General features: G+C 47.2%; 1 protein-coding gene across 2 annotated transcripts in view; it reads left to right on the top strand.

Moving 5' to 3' along the window:
• The first annotated feature begins 4,240 nt into the window (after positions 1-4,240).
• The window catches only part of CHKB (choline kinase beta), a 40,491-nt gene continuing 24,747 nt past the window's right edge, over positions 4,241-19,984 (top strand). The window contains exons 1-5 of one of the 2 annotated variants that reach the window (XM_066592231.1): positions 4,241-4,625; positions 13,021-13,129; positions 13,269-13,382; positions 15,027-15,160; positions 17,618-17,722. In XM_066592231.1, the coding sequence (XP_066448328.1) occupies positions 4,471-4,625; positions 13,021-13,129; positions 13,269-13,382; positions 15,027-15,160; positions 17,618-17,722 (617 nt within the window). In that variant the 5' untranslated portion in view covers positions 4,241-4,470. The remainder of the gene's footprint in view (positions 4,626-13,020; positions 13,130-13,268; positions 13,383-15,026; positions 15,161-17,617; positions 17,723-19,984) is intronic. The other variant, XM_066592230.1, reaches the window with a different exon arrangement.

Consider the following 19,984-nt stretch of genomic DNA (forward strand, 5'->3'; position numbering starts at 1 on the left):
AATTATATTCAATCACAAAAATAGAATAAACTAAGCCATTTTCTAAATTTAACGTTAGATGATTTCACCATATAAATTATGGCCAGGCAATATGGCCTAAAATGAAAATCTAGATTTTTCCAAACTTAGACAATTCTCGGTTTTAATTTTGATTTCCTTGCATTTTTGCTAAACAAGCTAGAGGAATGGTCCGCATGTGTAGTACAGATTTTTTATACATCTCCTGCTTTCCAGCGGCCCATCCACAGTGTCAGCTGCAGGTGGGCCGTGGATCAGACAGCTTTCATTGACTTTAATGGGAGCTGTCCGTGGGGGAACCACACTGAAATGGGAGCATGCTGTGATTTGTTTTCCGGACCAAAAGGTTTGCAAATCAAATCCACATGCTTTAATTCCAGTGCGGATGCCCATGATTCCCTATTGGCGGCTTGAATTGTGGATCTTCTGCAATTCAAATCCACCTGTGGACATTGGGTCTTATAGACTAGGTCCCAATGTTACTTACTGTGACAGCTGATCGCTCCTGTGCTGCAGGGACCTGCCAGTCATGGAGCTCCTACAGTATGGGATGGGGTAAAGTAATAGCATCTGCACCTGAACCAACCACGTCCTGTTGTTGGCGCCTATAGCACAGACTGATACTTACAGCTGAAACTGGAACTTCTTTGAAGCCATCTATGGCTGAAAAATGAGGCTAGTTAATATATGGAAACTAAGCAAACTGGCACACTGCAGGCTGCCATATATTTACATGATGGTCGGGAAGGGGTTAATGTGTATAGCCTAAAGGGAGAGGGGCGGGCATGATCTAAACTTTTAGATAGGTATATTAAAGGTATAAATAGGGTAAAAAAGGAAGTGTTTTATTAGGAAGCTGAACAAGGGGTACAAACAGTTGGGGGGAAATCTGAAGCAATGTCAGGAAATATTTTACTGAAAGTAGTAGTAGATGCTGGGAACAAACTGCCAGCAGGCGTGGTCGGAAAATCAGCAATAACCGAATTCTAGCATGTCTGTGTGATAGTAATTAAAGGGGTTTTCAAGGGAAATACTATGGATGACCTATCAGAATAGGTTATCAATAGGTCATTGAGCCGGGTCCATCGCTCGGGACGCCGACCGATCAGCTGTGTTGGGCGCAAGCTGTCAGCGCCACAATAACAGAGGTCGGAGCGGAAGGTCCATGTAGAGGCCGGGGCGTGTAATTGCCGGCACGGCTGTCATTGAAATCAATAGGAGGCGTGCCTGCAGTTACAGGTGCCAGCCACTGTATGGAGGCTTCCACTCACTCCAACCTCTTATTGCGGCGCTGACAGCTTGCGCCCACTCAGCTGATCGGTCGGGGTCCTGAGCGACAGACCCCAGACAATGAACTATTGACGACAGGTCATCAATCGTACTTCACCGGACAGCCCCTTTAATACACTGTACACTGCATTTTAATGCACCCCATCCATTGTAATGCGTGATACAGGGCGGCAAGAACACTGAACGTCCAGATACAACATGCAGCGTTTCATAGTGCATTAGAAACTCTTCGCTGAAACACTGTCTGAGAAGCCCCATTGAAAAGAAATGAGGCTCAGTGCAGAGAAGCCTGTGAGAGCGGCATTTGGTTTTTGCGGCACAGTGAACGCCATTAACCCATTCCCGCTGCAGGGCGTAAGTTTACGTCCTGGGAGCGGGGTACTTCCCGCAACAGGGCATAAACTTACGTCCTGGAGATAGCGCGGGATCACATAAGATCCAGCGCTATCCCGCAGCGGGAGCCGGCTGTCAGTCACAGCCGGCGTCTCGCTGCAGCAGCGGGGGGACATCGGAGATGCGCCCGCCACTTTAACCCCTTCCCTGCCGCGATCTAAGTAGATCGCGGCAGGGGAAGAGTTCACAGCGGGAGCGCGGCTCCCTCTGTGTCTCCGGCCGGAACTCGCGATGTCATCGCGAGAGCCCGGCCTGTCACCATGGCAACAGGACGCCAGACACTGGCGTCCTGTATTGCCTATGCCTGAGATCGCTGTATGAGCGATAAGGCATGGGAGAGCAGTAGCTCCGCCATGCCTTATGACAGCGATCATCAGGGCAGTGATTAAAGTCCCTCAGAGGGACACAAACAGTGTAAAAAAAACAAAGATTTAAAAAATGAATTAAAAAAAATGTAAAAAAAAAGAGTAAAAAAACCATTTTTTATGCTTTTTCTCAGATTAGCATAAAAAAGGTACAAAAAAAATAAAACCCCACATATTTGGTATTGTCGCGTCCGTAACGATGCGTACAATAAGTTGCACATGCTTTTGACTGTGCACGGAAAAAAACGCTAAAAAAAAAGCTAAAAAACTGAGGCAAAATGCTAATTTTTAGCATTTTGCCTCACTAAAAACGCAATAAAAGTGATCAAAAAAGTCGTATGTACGCCAAAATGGTACCAATAAAATCTACAGCTCGTCTCGCAAAAAATAAGCCCTCATAGAGCTCTGTACATCAAAAAATAAAAAAGTTACGTGACTTTGAATGCAGCAATTTAGAATAGAAAAAAGATTTCCAAAAAAAAGGGGTTTTATTGCAGAAAAGTGGGAAAACCTAAAAAAAATGTTAGAATTTTGGTATCGTTGTAACCGTACCGGTCCGCAGAAAAAAATGGAAAGTCTCATTTATGCTGCATGATTAACGGTGTAAAAAAAAAATAAAAAAAATCTATGGCAGAATTGATGCGTTTTCTCTCTCTGCTATCATTAAAAAAAATAAATAAATTTTACAATATAGTCTATGTACCCAAAATTGGCATCGATAAAAACTACAGTTCGCCACGCAAAAAACAAGCCCTCATACGGCCGCGTCCACGGAAAAATAAAAAAGTTATGGCTTTTGAAAAATGGAGATGGAAAAATACCAAAAAAATCGCTTGGTCCTCAACGCCAAAATAGGCCATGTCATGAAGGGGTTAAAGGGGTTGTCTCGCGAAAGCAAGTGGGTCTATACACTTCTGTATGGCCATATTAATGCACTTTGTAATATACATCGTGCATTAAATATGAGCCATACAGAAGTTATTCACTTACCTTCCCTGCGCTGGCGTCCCCGTCTCCATGGCTCCGTCTAACTTCAGCGTCTAATCGCCCGATTAGACGCGCTTGCGCAGAAGGGTCTTCTGCCTTCGGGTCTGTCCGGCAGCAGTGGCGTTCTGGCTCCGCCCCCTTCCCGTGGCATCGCGTAGCTCCGCCCCGTGTGCCGATTCCAGCCTCCTGATTGGCTGGAATCGGCACACGTGGCGGAGCTACGCGATGACGTGTAGAAGGGGGCGGGGCCAGAACGCCACTCGTGCCGGACAGACCCGAAGGCAGAAGACCCTTCTGCGCAAGCGCGTCTAATCGGGCGATTAGATGGCACCATGGAGACGGGGACGCCAGCGCAGGGAAGGTAAGTGAATAACTTCTGTATGGCCAATATTTAATGCACGATGTATATTACAAAGTGCATTAATATGGCCATACAGAAGTGTATAGACCCACTTGCTTTCGCGAGACAACCCCTTTAAGATGAAACCCAAGAAACTGCAGAATTGTATTTATCTGCTCCCATCACATGTATAAAGCCGCGACTACATAAACTGCTCGTGCTGCAAAAAATACCCTCAGAGACGTGGAGGAAAAAAGTGTCATGGCTCTTGGCAGGCGCGATGCTAATAACCAACATGCACTCCCGCCCGCCTGCAGGTACCACCCGGGTGAGCGCGGAGTACCGCTAGTACACGGCGCCCAATAACCATGTGGGAGCTTATTATGGCACCACAAGCCCAGCACTCCCCGCTGCCACCTCGTAGGACTCTGTAGACCGCCGTCACCTCACCTTACAGTGCAGAAACTTCCCGCCAAATCACAAGTAACCGCATGTGTAAGGGGCGTGGCCTGTTTTATGGCGTCCTACTTACAGACTGCTAGTTGCAGTCTTCAATAAAATGGCGGCCGCCATAGACAGCTGTACAGCGGGTTAATGTGTGCAGACGGGTGGAGCGCCTCTGTTACGGACACGGCATCGGCTCATTACTATGCCAGTTTATACAACGCTATGAAGCAGAGCACTAATCACGTGACCTGAGCTCGGCCGCTCATCTCCCATTGGCTCTCAGTGATGTGGTCTGCAGACTAATAGGCGGGGTTAGCGCTGCTGGTGCGTTCTTATTGGCTGAAATGCACATCAATCATCTGCTCAAGCGAATTGCAAGCAGTTAGTCCGGTATTAGCACCCAGCGCGGCGTGAGCCGGATGTCCCTATGTGATGCTCCTGACAGCGCCGCTGAGCCTGTGTGGTGGGCGGGGTGCTGGCAGGGTGACGGGCAGTCATGCCCTTTGTGTCCCGCACAGCTGATGGTGAGGTGACTGCTGTGCTGTCATCACCTGCCTGTAGGGCTGCTGTCCGCTGTGCTGTCATAGCGACTGTGCGGAGCGCCGACCACTACACTGTGTGCGATACAGCATGGCCTCTGGTAACGGGGCGCCGCTGTCCCCCGGGGGGCGCCGGCTGGAGATGAGCGAGGAGCTGCGGGGCCGTGCCTACACCCTGTGCCGGCAGTACCTGCGGGGGGCCTGGAGGAGCATCAGCCCGGAGCAGATGAGGGTGTCCGTGGTCAGGTAACAGTGACAGGAGGAGTTTACAGAGGGGGGCTGTCAGCTTGCTGCATGTCTGTTCTTGGGGCCACCAAGTCCCGGACCACCAGGGGTCCCATCAAAGGGCGCTGTATGAGGAATGTTGGTGCCGGCCCCCTGCAGATGACTGATGTCACTGCTGGCCCCCATGGCCGGCCATGTAGAGGGTCTGCGTCCAGTGAATGGGGCTGAGTTGTTGAGCTCTTGTCCTGTAACCTGCCATCTGTGCGCACTTACCCACCGCACCTCATCAGAAAATGAGACATACTTATTTTCCACAGTCCGTGAGAAAACCGCCTCCCTGACTCCGGCTCTTATGGGCGTGAGACGGCCTCGTAGTCCACACATGGTCCCACGATACGGCGTGCAGAGACGTCCGGGCAGTGGGCGACCGCTAAGAAACTTTGGCATTGTGACCAGAAATGGGGCTTATGTTGTGCTGCCACTGACATGAATGGCGCTGCCCCCCGTCTTGAATGATGGACCTTCATGCATCCGAATACTGTGCAATTCCAAAAAAAGCACATGCTGTTGGCATGACGACAAGCGCAGGTTTATCCGGATGCGGACACACAAGGCACGCTGCGGCCCTGGATAGTCTTTATCATGCAGGAACCACACAATGCATCCAGGTGGGATTGTCTTTGTTATGGTGACATCGCAGTTGTGGCATCCTGCGGCTCTGTGTGATGCCCCAGTGCCACACAGCGGTCTGTGGTCACATGACACCTGCTGCAGCTAAGGTGGCAGCGTAGCCCTCGCCTCACACTAGTCCCATCAAGGGGCGCCTGACTGTGCCGATGAGAGAAGCGGCCCAATACCCTGCAGATGGCACACGTGGGGCATGCAGCTGCAGCCCATCTACTTCAGGGGGTGATGGGCATTACTGGAGTCAGTTGTGACCTCTGCCAGTCCCTGACTGCCCTCTTCCTGTCGTCCGCCGGCTGACCTTTGCACAATGACACTGATGGATTCCTCTAGGCTCAAGGCTGACGATGCCCTCTGTTTACACGGCAAGTGCAAAGGGTACAGATATAGATCAGTGATGTGTAATGTACTCCGCACCCTGCAGTAACCCGCCGCCTCTTGTGGGGGGGGGGGGGGGGGGGTCTGTACAGCCCTGGTATAACCACAGGAGGCGCTGCAGGTGGCCAGTCCACCTGCTAGGACATTAAGCTTTGTGACACTGGACAAAATGTTGCCTCCTGTTCATCCGCGAACCGTCGCCCTAGAACTGTTATGTGGGTGGGGGCACTGATGGCTTAGGAGGGCTTTTGTTTTTGTGGTACGAGATGCATTTTTAGTTGCACCATTCAGCGCACCGTATAATGTGCTGAGCTGAAGAACAGATTTAGTGGCGTGAAATGGGGGAAGAAAAAGGCAATTCTGCCATTGTCCTTTGGGTTTAAATTTTAGTGTTAACTGGGCTGTCTTATACCGGTCGGTACGAGCAGAATACCAAATTTAGCTGTTTTTACTACTTTCACAAAATAAAAACTTTTCACACTTACCGGCACTATTTTGGGGTAGTGAGTTCAGCTCCTGAGCTCAGCTGTGTGCGTTCACGGGGCAGATCTAGCAGAAATATGGCAGATGTCAATAAGGGGTTAAGAAACTTGAAGGAGCAATCTGAAACTACTATAGTATCTAACATTGTAGAAAAGACAGCGCGCACATCCTAGTTAGGGCGCGTTCAGACACAATGATTTGCTCAAAAGACCTCGTTGTGTGCATTTACACGGCAAGATAATTGCTCAAAATTCGCTCAAACTCCAGTTTAAGTGACAGTTTTGAGTATTCCTTTTCATAAGTGTGTAAATGAAGGCTTATGCAGAAGACAAGCGGGACCGCTATCTTCTGTATACAGCTGTTGTCTTCACTGAGCGCTCAGCTGGTATACAGCTGAGCACTCTGAGCAGGGTACGCAGAAGACAAGTGGGGCCGCTATCTTCTATATACAGCTGTTGTCTTGGAGCACTCAGCTGGTGTACAGCTGAGCGCTTCGAGCAGGGTATGCAGAGGACAAGCGGGACTGCTGTCTTTTGTATACAGCTGTTGACTTCTCAGAGTGCTCAGCTGATATGGAGCTGAGTGCTCTGAGCGGGGTATGCAGAACACAGCTGGAGTGCTGTCTTCTGCATACTCCTGCTGTGTTCTCCGAGCGGGATACCAGCTGCAACAATAGTATCAGCGGTATTCCGCTGAAAACTCAGCACACAGCACTGATAAGACTCCTTGTTGTCTTTCAGCAAGCTGAAAGACAACGATGAGCGACTCATTAACGAAATCTGCCGATGGACGCGCGTAAGATACAGCGATTATTGCTCAAAAGACGGCTTTTGAGCGATAATCGTTGTCTAAATGGGCCTTTATACATGAATCAGCAATAAACGCCAGCCTCCCTGTTACATTTTGATCAAAGTGTATAAGCCCACTAGCCACTTCATGGCAACCTCTTTATAGGGGGTCCCTACGCTACTGGGCATGGCACCACATGGTGACTCACAGCACCTGCAGGAGGGGGTTGCCCAACAACAGCACTGATGCCAGAGTCATCGCTCCCCACAGCACTAGCCCTGCAGCAGCCCACCGTGTACACAGGCCTCTATAGCTTACCTGTCCATATGTTCCCTGTAGGGGACCCTTCACTGGTGCCTCTGCTGCAGGCTTTACACAGCAAATACCCTGGAAACTAGCATTGGCCAAATCCACACCTAAATGGTGCTGCTTTGGGTGCGTTTAATGCAGATCTGCGGATTCTAACTTGTATTTAAAAGGCTGAAATCCGCAGCATAGATAGCCATTCTGTAGATTCAGATCCCCAGCGGTTTTCAAAGGCGCTGCGGATCTGTTGCCGAAATGTTCCACTCCATGTAGAAAGCTGCTCTCCGTGGCTCGTACTGTAAATGCTGGGAAGAGTGGAAGTGCCAAGCATCTGCGCTGTGTGAAGATGACCAGCAGTCTGACCACAAGTAGGTAATCGCCCCTAGGGCTCACGAGTGGATTTTTGACCCGCTTTATGCGTAGTGCCTATACCCCATTGATTTCTATTGGGCTATTCAGACCTGTATTTTTTTACATGCATGAAACAATATCGCAGCATGTTGTAATTTGCTGTGCATTATACAATTAGGGTAGGGCGTTACAAATGTGTAATGTGTGTGTGTATATATAACTCAGACAACCTCAAAGTTCATGGCAATTATGTTATTACAGGATGTCGTCATGTTGTAAATAGGGCCACGTGATAGTAACCAATCAAATACCATACTAAGGGGGAGAAGAGGGAAGGACTAGAGGGGCTAAGGCCTCATGTCCATGGGGCAAAATAGAATTTTGGAATCCGTGTGGATGATCCACAGTTCAATCAGCCCATAGACATTCATTGGGCATCCGCAGGTAATTAAATACCCGTGGATGTCACTTTTTCTCGGCGTGCAGATCGCATGTGAAGTAAAGCAACTGTAGCATGCTTTTCTGCAGTTTCCCGCACGGATGGCTTCCGGACAGGTGAGTAAATGTCTTTTTAGGCCTCGTGTCTGCGGGCATGGGTGGAATCTGCTGTGGGATGCCCGTGGACATGAGGCCGGTACTGGTGTATCTTGTCTCCACTGTAAATATAGATGGAGACGGGTTTGTCCTGGGTGGAGAAATGGGTTGGTCCTGGTGAACTTGGGGAATGCCCCAAGCTCCTGAGTGCCTGTTGCTGGTCCCTCACATTTCCCTCCCGGTCTTCCCTCTCTGCCCTGTCAGTGTCCACCGGCGGGACTGCTCCCCCACTGTCAGTGTCCTTCGGTGGTCCGGCGCACTCCCTTCCTCACTGCAGCAGCGGGCTGGCATCTTCCGTGCCTGTTGCGCCGCTGTCAGTGTCCGCCGGCGTGCTCCCTTCACTGCCCTGCTTCGCCGCTGTCATTGTCCCCAGTGGTCTGGCGCACTCCCTTCACTGCCCTGCTGTGCCGCTGTCAGTGTCCCCGGCGGTTTGGCACATGGGGGAAACGTTCAGCGGCATGCAGGGTAACAGTGGGGATGATAGTGGCGCCAAGGACACATGGGTAAAACAGCAGGGAGCACAGTAACAGCGGCCCCAGCTGCAGTGGCCTAACAGGGGCGTTCCCTCCTGTTAGGCCACTGCAGCTGGGGCCGCGATGTGATGAACCAGCTGTGATGCACCAGCTGCCGGCCAGCCGGCGCATGCACAGAACGGAGCCGGCGCCTCACCAGTGACATTTCTATGCGGTCCTCTGTGAGACCCACACAGAAATAGAACGAGCTGCGATTTGTTTTTCGCTTGTGTTTTCAAGCAGACAAATCGCGACTGTGTGCATAGGACTGCGTGCATGCACGCAAACCTGTGGCAGCGGGCACAGGCGGAAATTCTGCGGGAAATTCCGCTGCAGAATTTCTGGCCGTGTGCAGGGAGCCTATCCCTAAGTGTGCCAGTCTTATCCACAATGATCCTCCAAAAGGATATTTCCATAGGCCGGAGAGGTGGCCGCTTGTGCTTGCAGCGCTCTCCATTGTAGCTTATTGCTGTTGACACTCAGCTGTTAATGGAACTTCCAGGCTGTGTGCCTCAGACATGGAAACACCATCTATCAGACATTATAGCGTATACTGTCCCTATGCCATAAATGGCTCAGATGAGATTACCCCCTTAAGTCAGACTGTGGGCTCTGGGAGTGGTGTGGTCTGACCAGAAGTGGTTGTGTGTCCCAATACAGATCTCTCCTACCACATGATGATATTCTGAAGTTTCCATTCCAGCCTTCCCTGCATGTTCCTCTGCTGTTCCCTGAGCTCAGCTCCAAGGTCATGGGGGAAATAGTGATCTACTACTGGAAAAGACACGGAGCAGCTGAACGCCCGCTGCCCTGTTCCCTGCTGGCCTGTATGTCGGAGCGCAGGAGGATTTGTGCTCCCTGGAGGGTGGCAGGATTTTCTGCCGTGAACAGACCCTTAGGCTAACTTCATACGGGGGAGTGCGATATTGGGCTGTGAATTACGGTCCGATATTGTACTCGCAAACATGCAATTTCCATGAGGATGCGAGGCGTTTTTATTTCAAAACCGCCTTGCTTAACATTGGGAAAGTAGCGCTCCTACGCTGCGGTTGACAGCTGCAGCGGAGGATCGTGGCGTTTCTCCTATTGTTTTCAATGGAAAAACATTGCAATGCACCTAGTACGTGATGCGATGCTGCCGCCGGCCCCATTGCAAACATTGGGAGATGTGATGCAATAGGACGGGTCACAATTTTTCTCCCGCATCCATGTGTATGACCCCATTCAGATTTGTGCGTCTCAAAACGCACAAATCTTGTGTGAGTTTTCTTTTTTTTTTTTCTTGCCCGTGTGAAGACAGCCTGGGGGTGCATTGACATGTGGTGGTTTTTTCATAGTGGAAAGATAAAGTAAATCTTGTTATTTGTATTGCGCCAACTTATTCCGCAGCGCTTTTAGGTAATTATCACCCCGCCCACCAAGCTGGGTACTCATTTTACCAACCTCGGATGGAAGGAAGGCTGAGTCGACTTTGAGCCGGCTACCTGAAGCATGTGGGGATTAAACTTGCAACCTTCAGGTCATGAGTGAGAGTTTGCACTCTGCCTTAGGAGGCTCTCCACAATTAATCCATGGTTGCCTGCCTGAATTTCTCCTTTTCATGGATAACGTATCAAAAAAAGACGGACAGCAAGCAGTTTTTACGGACACATCGGAATACCACACAAAATGATGAGGATTATAAGTAGCACATCTATAAATTATTCTACTAAAATTATTATATCAGTAGAATAGATTGTGTCCTACTAGCATGTCACTATCCTAAACCATGCCACATAAGATGTAGACCCTTGGAGGGATCAGCCATAGTTTGTGATGGGAAGTGCATGTTATTGGATATAGGGTTATGGCACGGCACACAAGCCGTCCATCACGAAGAGCAATGCATCGGCCTGTCTACAATGATGCAAGGAGCATCATCATTGGACACTTGAGCAATGGAAGAATGTTGTATGCTGTTCCATCTTCAAATCCCAAAGCGGTATGTGGGTGTGGAGGATGTCTGGGGAACACCTTTTACCTGAATGTTGTGCCAGCATATAAGTATGGCGGAGGTTCCTTTGTGGTCTGGGGATGGTTTACATGGCATAGTCTCAGTTCGTTGGTTGCAATGGCAAGAACCATGAGCACAGAAGTGTACCTTTTACATCCTAGACAATAATGTGCTGCCAACAATGTGGTAATACTCTGAGACGGGTCAGCAATACTTCCCACAATGCAGGTTGTCGCACACTGCTGTTTTACGTTTGTTTGAGGATATGCATGCTCCACAATTGGACTGGCCTGCAAATTCCTGACCCAAACCCTATGAACTTCTTTGGGATGAACTGGAACATCAGATTATGAAATATGAGCAGCATCCGTCTTTGATAGAACTCTCTAGACCTTTGCAGGATGAATGGAGGGAATTAACAGCTGAAGTGTATCTGAAGTTAGAAAGTATGACACTGAGAGTATTCGATGTCATTAGAGCCAAAGGAGACCTCACTAATTATAATTAGTGAGGTCTCCTTTGGCTCCAATGACATTGAATACTAATCAACTTAATATATGTAAATGAATACTGCTTTTGACTCTTGCTCAGGTGTCCAATTCTCTTTGGTCGGACAGTGTAGGCAATAAACTGATACAAACACATCACCGGCGTTTACTATGAGCTGTGAAATAAATGGTCCTAATAATCTGCTTGTGTACCAACCAGACGCGGTGGGGAAAAAAATGTAAATAATTTTAGTCTTGGCTCACACGGGTGTATGGTTACTGCGTATTACACGTGCTCTGTACACCCCCGTGTGATCTGTAGTCATTTGCAAGCAATCAATTACATTGCCTTACGCAGTTCCAATCACAGCATGTTGGAATTGCGCAATAAAGAACGCAGCATATCTATTTTGCCATGTTTATACGCAAGAGCCTGTTCCCTATGGGCACATATAAACATGTGACCATATGCAATTACAATGTGTATGGCTGGTGTGTATACATGCCGTCGCAGGAAATATAAACAAAAAAACAGATATACTGCGCCTAACGGTGTACTTGAGATACGCCGGAATGCACAGTACGCTTTTGCTGCCATGCTTGGCGGTACGCCGGGCCACAGCGGTGGAACACTGCGTGACCCACATGGCATTTTACGCTTACGGCTGTGTGGCCCGGCTTTAAACTCCCCTATTTTTGTAAACTGTCCAGGAATTTCTGGATGATTGGCAACTCTAAGTGAATTTCTGTCAAAATGGGCACAAAATAGCGCAGATTCTCCACGGATCTACCCATTCAGGCGGAGTGGTGAAATCCTTAGTGGATCGGCACCACAGCTAATCTGTCACATGTGAACGCATCCTTGGGGTGTGTTTACCAGTCATTTACGCGGTGGTTTCTACAAATTGTTGTGGTTTTGCCAACATTGAGAATATTTTGGTCAATTAAACTCACCAGAAACCTCCATTAAAACTATTTTAATCTCCCTTAAAGAACTCTAGCAAAGAGTAGCAGTGGTTGGAAATGGGGAGGAATGCTACATAGACAGAGGACTACGCGCCATCTGCAACAGAACAAGATCGTTCAAAAATCGTTGGATGGTGCAAACTTGAACAATCGTTCAGTGTAAGCAGGCCAACGATAATTCATTCGTCCATTTTAGGCAGACATAAAAATCATCGTTCTCTTGTTTGCAAGCCTGACTGACTGAGTGAACGGGCAAATGACATGTAAAGGACGACCTGCATTTATAAGCTGACAGCACTTTAAAGCAAATGACTGATTCGTTCCCTCGTTAAAACTATTTTTCGTTCTGTGCAAAAGGGCCCTTACTCCACCCAGAATATTACTACCGCATTTGGCGTGCAGTGAGGTAATCTAACACTTATGGCCATGTGGGATGGGACTGCGGAGTATTTTCCATGTGGGATGTTCTCAGTCGTTACTGATCCATTACAGAAGTGGATGAGGGTTTAACAAAACGTGTCCCCATGCTGCTGAAAAAACTGCGCAGAATACATGTGGACATTGACATTCTGTCCCGACTGCACTTACCTTTAGTCTTTCTGCTCCGACCTCAATGACTATATTGGCTCCACTGCATGCACAGCAGGCTTGGAAATCAGCTGATTGCCCGGGATCAACTATTGATGATCCATCCTGGCGGTAGGTCATCAATATTTGGCTAGAAAACCCCTTTAAATCCACCAAATGCCCATTTATGCTACAGACTTTCACTGTGGATTTTAACTTTTCCAATGCACAGTGAAAACTGTCAGAAGCTTTCTGTCACTTGCGTGTTTACAAACATTAACTAGGACCCTGCATTGTTGTTTCAGCGGTGGTCTCAGTAACCTGCTGTATAAGTGTAGTCTCACAGACGCTGTACAAACGCAGTCCACGGAGCCACGACAAGTGCTGCTGCGGATTTATGGAGCCATCCTGCAGGTAATCTGGTATTCTGTTGCATGTATTTGTAGTAATGTGGGAGATGTTGACTTGAATATATGTAGTTGATGGTGTAGTCAGTGTTACAGTATAGACGGCTTCCTACTAAATATTCTTCCTGTTTCTTTCTACTTTGCAGGGTGTGGACTCTCTTGTTCTGGAGAGTGTAATGTTTGCCATCCTTGCTGAACGTTCCCTGGGTCCACGTTTGTACGGGGTCTTTCCACAAGGGCGTCTGGAGGAATACATTCCGGTGAGAGGTTCTGTCTGGATGGGAGGGAATTGAGAGCAAGTTTATTGTAACTTTCTTTGTTTGGTATTGACTAGAGATGAGCAAGCATACTCGCTAAGGGCAATTACTCGATCGAGCATTGCCCTTAGCGAGTATCTGCCTGCTCGGGAGCAAAGATGGAGCTGCGGGGGAGAGCAGGGAGGAACGGAGGGGAGATTTCCTCCCCCCCGCTCCCCCCTGCTGACTGCGCAACTCACCTGTCACCTGCGCCGGCAGCCAAACCTTCTCTGCCGAGCGGGGAGATGCTCGCTAAGGACCATGCTCAATCAAGTAATTGCCCTTAGCGAGTATGCTCGCTCATCTCTAGTATTGACCATTAAAACAGGTACAAGGTAGCTTGTAAGCCTATCTTCCAAGCAATGCTTTGGTTACTAAGAAGGTCACATTTGGAACAATAATGGACAGCATTGTAAGTCTTCATAGAAATAACTATATGTCTCTAACTGCATAGATACAGAACTTTTGTTTTGTACTACCCTCCCTTTGAAAGCACTCCAAGGCTGTCCTGTAAGGTTTTCTTGTTTAAAGGGCCTTTCTGGGACCTGAATATTGATGATCTAAGCTCAGGAGAGGTCCCCACTGATCAGCTATTTGCTGGGTCTACTGTCAGTGCGGACAGAGGTGATGGCAAATGGCTCTGTCCACATTGCAGAGGCCTGGGTTGGTAATGCAGGCACAGCTCCCATTGAATTCTATTCCCAGAAAACCTCTTTAAAGTGACTGCTCGGTAATGAGCATGACCTGTCGCCACTCTTGATGTCTGTTTTACTAAATACTTGTATGCTATGACATAATAATTCTGCAGCATATTTTCTTAGAACTCTGTTATGATGATCTGCTTACGTAACTCTCATTAACTTCTATGGGAGTTACTGATCTAGTTTAAAAAAAGCCAGTTTGGCTGTGGAGCAAGCTGATACTTCTATCTCATCTATGATTGTCTGAGATGGGTAGCCTGGAGGGTCTCCTTAATGTCCTGCTATATAGACACATGCTAGTACATTTTAGTATAAACCATATTGATCAAAAGCAGAAATCCAATAAAGAAATACACCAGCATGGTACATCTACTGCCCTTGTTTTGCAGTACAAGCCAGACAATAACAGGATCAGAAGCGTTAGGCTGAGTTCATAACTACATTTCGACTTTCCGTTTTTGGAACACAAAAACTGAATGAACTTCTTCCCCCATTGATGTCAGTGGGTTTTCAAAAAAAATAAATAAATAAAATGCTGCAGGTTTTCTTCTGTTCCCTTATATTCCCGCCTTTTAAACGGAACAAATAGTGCTGAGATGGAAAGCCCCACTGCCGGTGTGAAGGAGCGCTCACAGAGCTGCCTGCTTGTTCATGCTGCTCTGCACTGAACTCTATTGACATTACACAAACAGCCAAGACAGTTTTCTCCCCAGAATTGGGAACCCCTCCTCCTGTTTATGTGCCATAAACGTCTGGGGCTTTCCATACCCTTTGCATTGTATTAGTGAGCAGGACTCTCTTCACATTAGATAATGTCTGTCAGTTTATTTTAAATCACCGAAACCTTGATTTTTTTTTTTTTTTTTTTTTTTTTTTTTTCCTTCTCTTTATTTTATCCCCTTGTTAGAGTCGTAGACTGGTGACATCAGAACTTAGTGTTCCTGAAATCTCTAGTGAAATTGCTCAGAAGCTGGCCAGATTCCATATGATGGAGATGCCATTCAACAAAGAACCAGTGTGGCTATTCAAGACTATGGAAAAGTAAGTTACCGTATATACTCGAGTATAAGCCGAGTCAATAAGTTTTACCACAAAAAATTGGTAAAACTTATTGACTCGAGTATATACGAAGTAAAAAAAAAAAAAAAAGCGCAATACTCACCTCTCAGTCGGCGTCTGTCTCCCCGGCGGTGCGGCAAGCTGCTTCAGTCTTCTATCCGCTGTCATCTTCCCAGCTTGGTTTTGAAATCCCCACCATCAGCGCTGTGTGAGGAAGTGCTGTGATTGTATCAAGCACCGGCCAATCGCAGCCCGCGCTCGATAAACCAATCACAGCCATTCAGAATGACATCACTAAATGGCTGTGATTGATTTCGATCCAATCACAGCGCTGACGGCAGGGATTTCAAAAGCCAAGCTGGGGAGAAGACTGAAGCAGCTTGCCGCATCGCCGGGGAGCGCATCGTGCTGGGGACACAGATGCTGGCTGGGAGGTGAGTATTGAGGTTTTTTTTTGTTTTGTTTTTTTAACCTCACTCGAGTATAAGCCGAGGGGGGCTTTTTCAGCACATATTTTTTCTGCTGAAAAGCTCGGCTTATACTTGAGTATATATGGTGCTCTTTCTTTGTAATTTATTTTCTGGACACTTGCAACACATAATCATATTGCATCACAGAATATCCAGTTTAAGTTTATTTACAGGGACCTATCAACAGGGTCATGCTGCATGACCCTGGGACAGACATGTACACTGCGCCAATGTTTGTTTTGTTCTGAAGTGTACCAGCATTTCAGAATAAACATACTTTGGAGTTTGACACGGGCTGATGGGGTGCTGGCCTTTTCAAGCATGCATCATGTAGAGTGATGGCTTCTCTCACCTTTTCGATATGGGCTGTCTCTGACTCGCTTTGTTCCAGGTAGAACGTCAAAGTATGTTGTTCTGAAACGCTGCTACATTTCAGAATAAAACCTACTTGGGCACAATGTGCATACCTGTCCTGGGTTTAGAAGCCTATGGTTTGAGCCGCATGGTTACAGGTTCTCTTAAGTCACAGACATATTTAGAGAACAAACCAAAGATAGGTTATTTGTCTTTCATCTGTTGCAACATTTAACAGCTTTTATTTTCACAGCAAGCAGTAGTATAAGGTCAAATTGAGACATGGAATGTTTTTCTCTTATTGCCCTAACCCCTTGAGTGGCGGGTTTCCTACCACCCTGTCGTGCCCACCAGGGCAGGTTTTTTAAAATGGTCTAATCATTGAATTTCAACTAATTTTGCAGTTGCGTCTCAAGAGCCATAACTTTTTCATTTTTCCATTGACATGGCCATATAAGGGCTTGTTTTTTGCGGGACAAGTTGTGATTTTTTTTAAACGGGGGAGGAAAAAAAGAAATGGGGGGGGGGGGGGGGAAGGGGCCATGTCATTAAGGGGTTAAATGTATTAACTTCCTTCTCTGGGTCATTACGACGCATGGATACCACATGTGTGATTTTGTATTTTTTTTTTTTTTTTTATTTTTTTTTTTCAAAGTAAAGGGAGAGAAGTGTTTTTATAATTTTTTTTATAATAAATTTTTAAAAAAAAATTTTATTTAATTTTTTTTTTTTTGGTGTCTCTTTAGGGGACTTCCACAGGGACCCATCAGGACGCCCTGATCACATTCCGGGGGTCCGATGGTGACAGCCCTTTACATGCTGCAGTGACAGCCCTTTACATGCTGCAGTCACATAGACTGCAGCATGTAAAGGGTTAACACAGCAGAGATCAGAGGTTTTCTCTGATCTCTGCTGTAAGAGCTGGTACCTAGCTGTCCTCTCACAGCCAAGCACCAAGCTCTCCCTGCCACAGAGACCATCGGCTTGCTTCTGACAAGCCGATGGTCTCTATGGCAACCTGTAAACAAAGCAGGAGACTGCCGGTAGATAGGCAATATCTTCTGCTGGTTTTTCAAAGCCCTTGCACTGCTCTGTGTGGGTCTGTGCAGGCAGAGCACACTGTCACAGCTTGTGCAATTGTGCTCTGCAGCTCCCATAGTGATACATAGCCCGGAAATCTTCCAGGCTATGTCGCTATGAGCAGTGGAGCTCGTCCCGGAAAATTTCCGGGCGTGCCACTCAAGGTGTTAAAGGGGCTGTGCCAAGAAGGTATTCCCTGTTAGGAAAAGCCTGCAACATCTGAAAACCTTGTAACAGTATAACAGAGCAGTTTTCCATAGAAGCATCGTAAAATCAAAAAATTCATGGCACATGTGGACTTGTTGCAATCAAAGTGTAAAACGTCAATAAACACGTAATTAAAAACGATGGTGACACATACTCTTACGTGTTGAGCTTGGAATGCACTTGAATTGTATCCATCAGTTGTGCAATGCTTTCTGCTTTGGAATATGGGTAAGATTAATTTGTGAGCCTCTAGCAGCGCTCCACTGGTGTTATTTGCTTTATCACTTCTCTCTTGTAACTGCCCTGTGTGTATTGCACTCTTTCCTAGATACATGACTGAAATTTCTACAATCTCCTTTACAAAAGCAGATCTAGTGGAGAAGTTTGAGAAATTGAAGAGTTTTCACCTGAATGAAGAAATGCAAAGTCTTAAGTAAGTCATAGTTTCTTAAAGGGGTTTTCCTACAATTCACATCTCCTATTCAGAGTAGTGGATAAATGTCTAATTGCTAGGACCACCACAAATCACTAGAATGGAAGACGTGGGACCACCATTCATCTTCGCTACACAACCACACTTTGAATGAAATGGTGCTACGGCCGAGGATTCGCTCTGCTGCTCCATTCAATGTCTGTGGATTTGGGTTAAGGGAAACCCCTAAATGCTGTTGCCTGCTTTCCCCATCCGTTCCATAGGATTTGAATGGATTGGCACACTACATGCTTCACCGTCTCCCCTCGAGGCCTCCTCACTGTGGTTGTGCAATGAGGAGAAACGGGGCTCAGACCCCATTTCTAGCCATCATGCAGGTCCCAGCTGTGGGGCTCCCATTAATCAGTTATCACTAGAGATGAGCGAGCGTACTCGCTAAGGGCAAATACTCGAGCGAGTATTGTCCTTAGCGAGTACCTGCCGGCTCGTGAGAAAAGATTCGGGGGCCGGCGGGGTCGAGTGCTGTCAAGACGTCAAACCCTATATGAGGGAAGACCTTCAGAGAATGTTTTGGGTGCCCGAAGGAAAATATTGCCGCTGACATAATGGGTGTCTGATCTATTAGCAGAGTGGATAGCCTTATATTGCTGTGAAGGATATCCCTTCAAAGGGCTCCTACCCACTAGCGATATGTTTTCTTGTGATGCGAGTGAAAACGCATGATTATGAAACCAATGATTTTCAATGGTTTCATACTCACTTGCGATGTTTTCGCTGAAGCCTCGCAGTGCTAAGAAACATCTGTGCCATCGCCCTTTGTTTTCAATGGGGCTGGCTGCAGCAGCGCCAGCCCCATTGAAAACATAAGGGGTACATCGCGCTCCCCTGACACAGCTGTGCCCGCGGGGATAAAGGAATCTTCTGCCACCGCTGTGGTAGAGGTCTGCGATACTATTACCATTGCTTTCAATGGGGCCGGTGCAGCTGACGCCCCAATTGAAAGCAATGGGTTGCAGGCAACCACTGCAGTGATGATTTTTGGGGAAGGGCTTGAAAAATAAGCCCTTCCCTGAAAATCAACCCTGGCTGTTTAAAAAAAATTTTTTTTTTTCTCACCTAAAAGAGCTATCCGGCTCTTCTCTCCAGCCTCGGCAGTTGTCCTCTGTCTTCTAGAGGTCGGGGATTGAAAAATCCCCAGCTACAGAAAGCTCTGCCTCTGATTGGCACTTGCTCTTGCATCGCAAGAAAACATATTGCTAGTAGGTAGGAACTCTAATGGAGAGTTTTTAGAGGCCTGTTCCTCAATCAGAATGTGCGAGAGACTCAGTTCGTCCTCTGAGCGACTATTGTCTCTGCAGGAAGGTTCCAAGCACGTCCTGGGAAGGGCTGGATGGGATGACTATGCAGGGGATCTGGATGTTTGCCTTGAATGAGAAGGCCTGGTTTTCTTCCATGATCTACTATGGGAGGAATCTTGTCTCTAGAGATTTCTCCATTCAACAAGTTTTGTATTTTGAAATGGTTGAATGATAGTGCAGTCTAGCCTGTCTAGAATTACAGTAGACGCCCCAGTAAGGTCCGAGACCACCTATGACAGGTGGTTCGGCGGTCGGTGTGGGCTGGGCACCCTGCATGAAAGAAGGTCTATGCATCAAAAAGTATCCTAGACTCCTGAAAGAAACTCAGAGAAGACGGCCGATACCCCCAGTACTGGCGAAGAGCTGTGAAGGACGGTGCTTTCACTTTTGAAATCAATGGTGTAACCCTGGATAACCGCTGGCTGGTGCCTTATAATCTTGTTCCTTCATGTACATTTGTTGCCCATGTTAGCATAGATTTTACCGAACTGCAATGCTTTATTAACATATTTACATATCTGATTAATAAAGGCAGCAACCAGGCTTCATTTGGTCTTGATAATGATGAGATCAAATTGTATTATATGAACGTGGTCGCTACATTAACAGTGCTGAGGCCGTCTGGAGAATTCTGGCATTTCCCATATACGGAAGGTTTCCAGCAGTCGTTCATCTCGCTGTGCGTCTGGAGAATGGCCAGCGTATCTATTTTAATCCCAATGACGACAATTTGCTATGAAAGGTTTCCAGCCCCCAGAAAACTACCGCACACTTTTAGCATTTTTCGACCTATGCAAAATAGATGATTTTTGCAAAAACTCTTCATGTGGAAGTTCCTTCCTACTATGTATGGAGAAGTAACAGATTTGAGAGAATAAAATGTGGAAATGACATCCCTAAAAAG

The sequence above is a fragment of the Eleutherodactylus coqui genome, chromosome 2 (genome assembly GCF_035609145.1).
Source record: "Eleutherodactylus coqui strain aEleCoq1 chromosome 2, aEleCoq1.hap1, whole genome shotgun sequence".
NCBI lineage: Eukaryota > Metazoa > Chordata > Amphibia > Anura > Eleutherodactylidae > Eleutherodactylus > Eleutherodactylus coqui.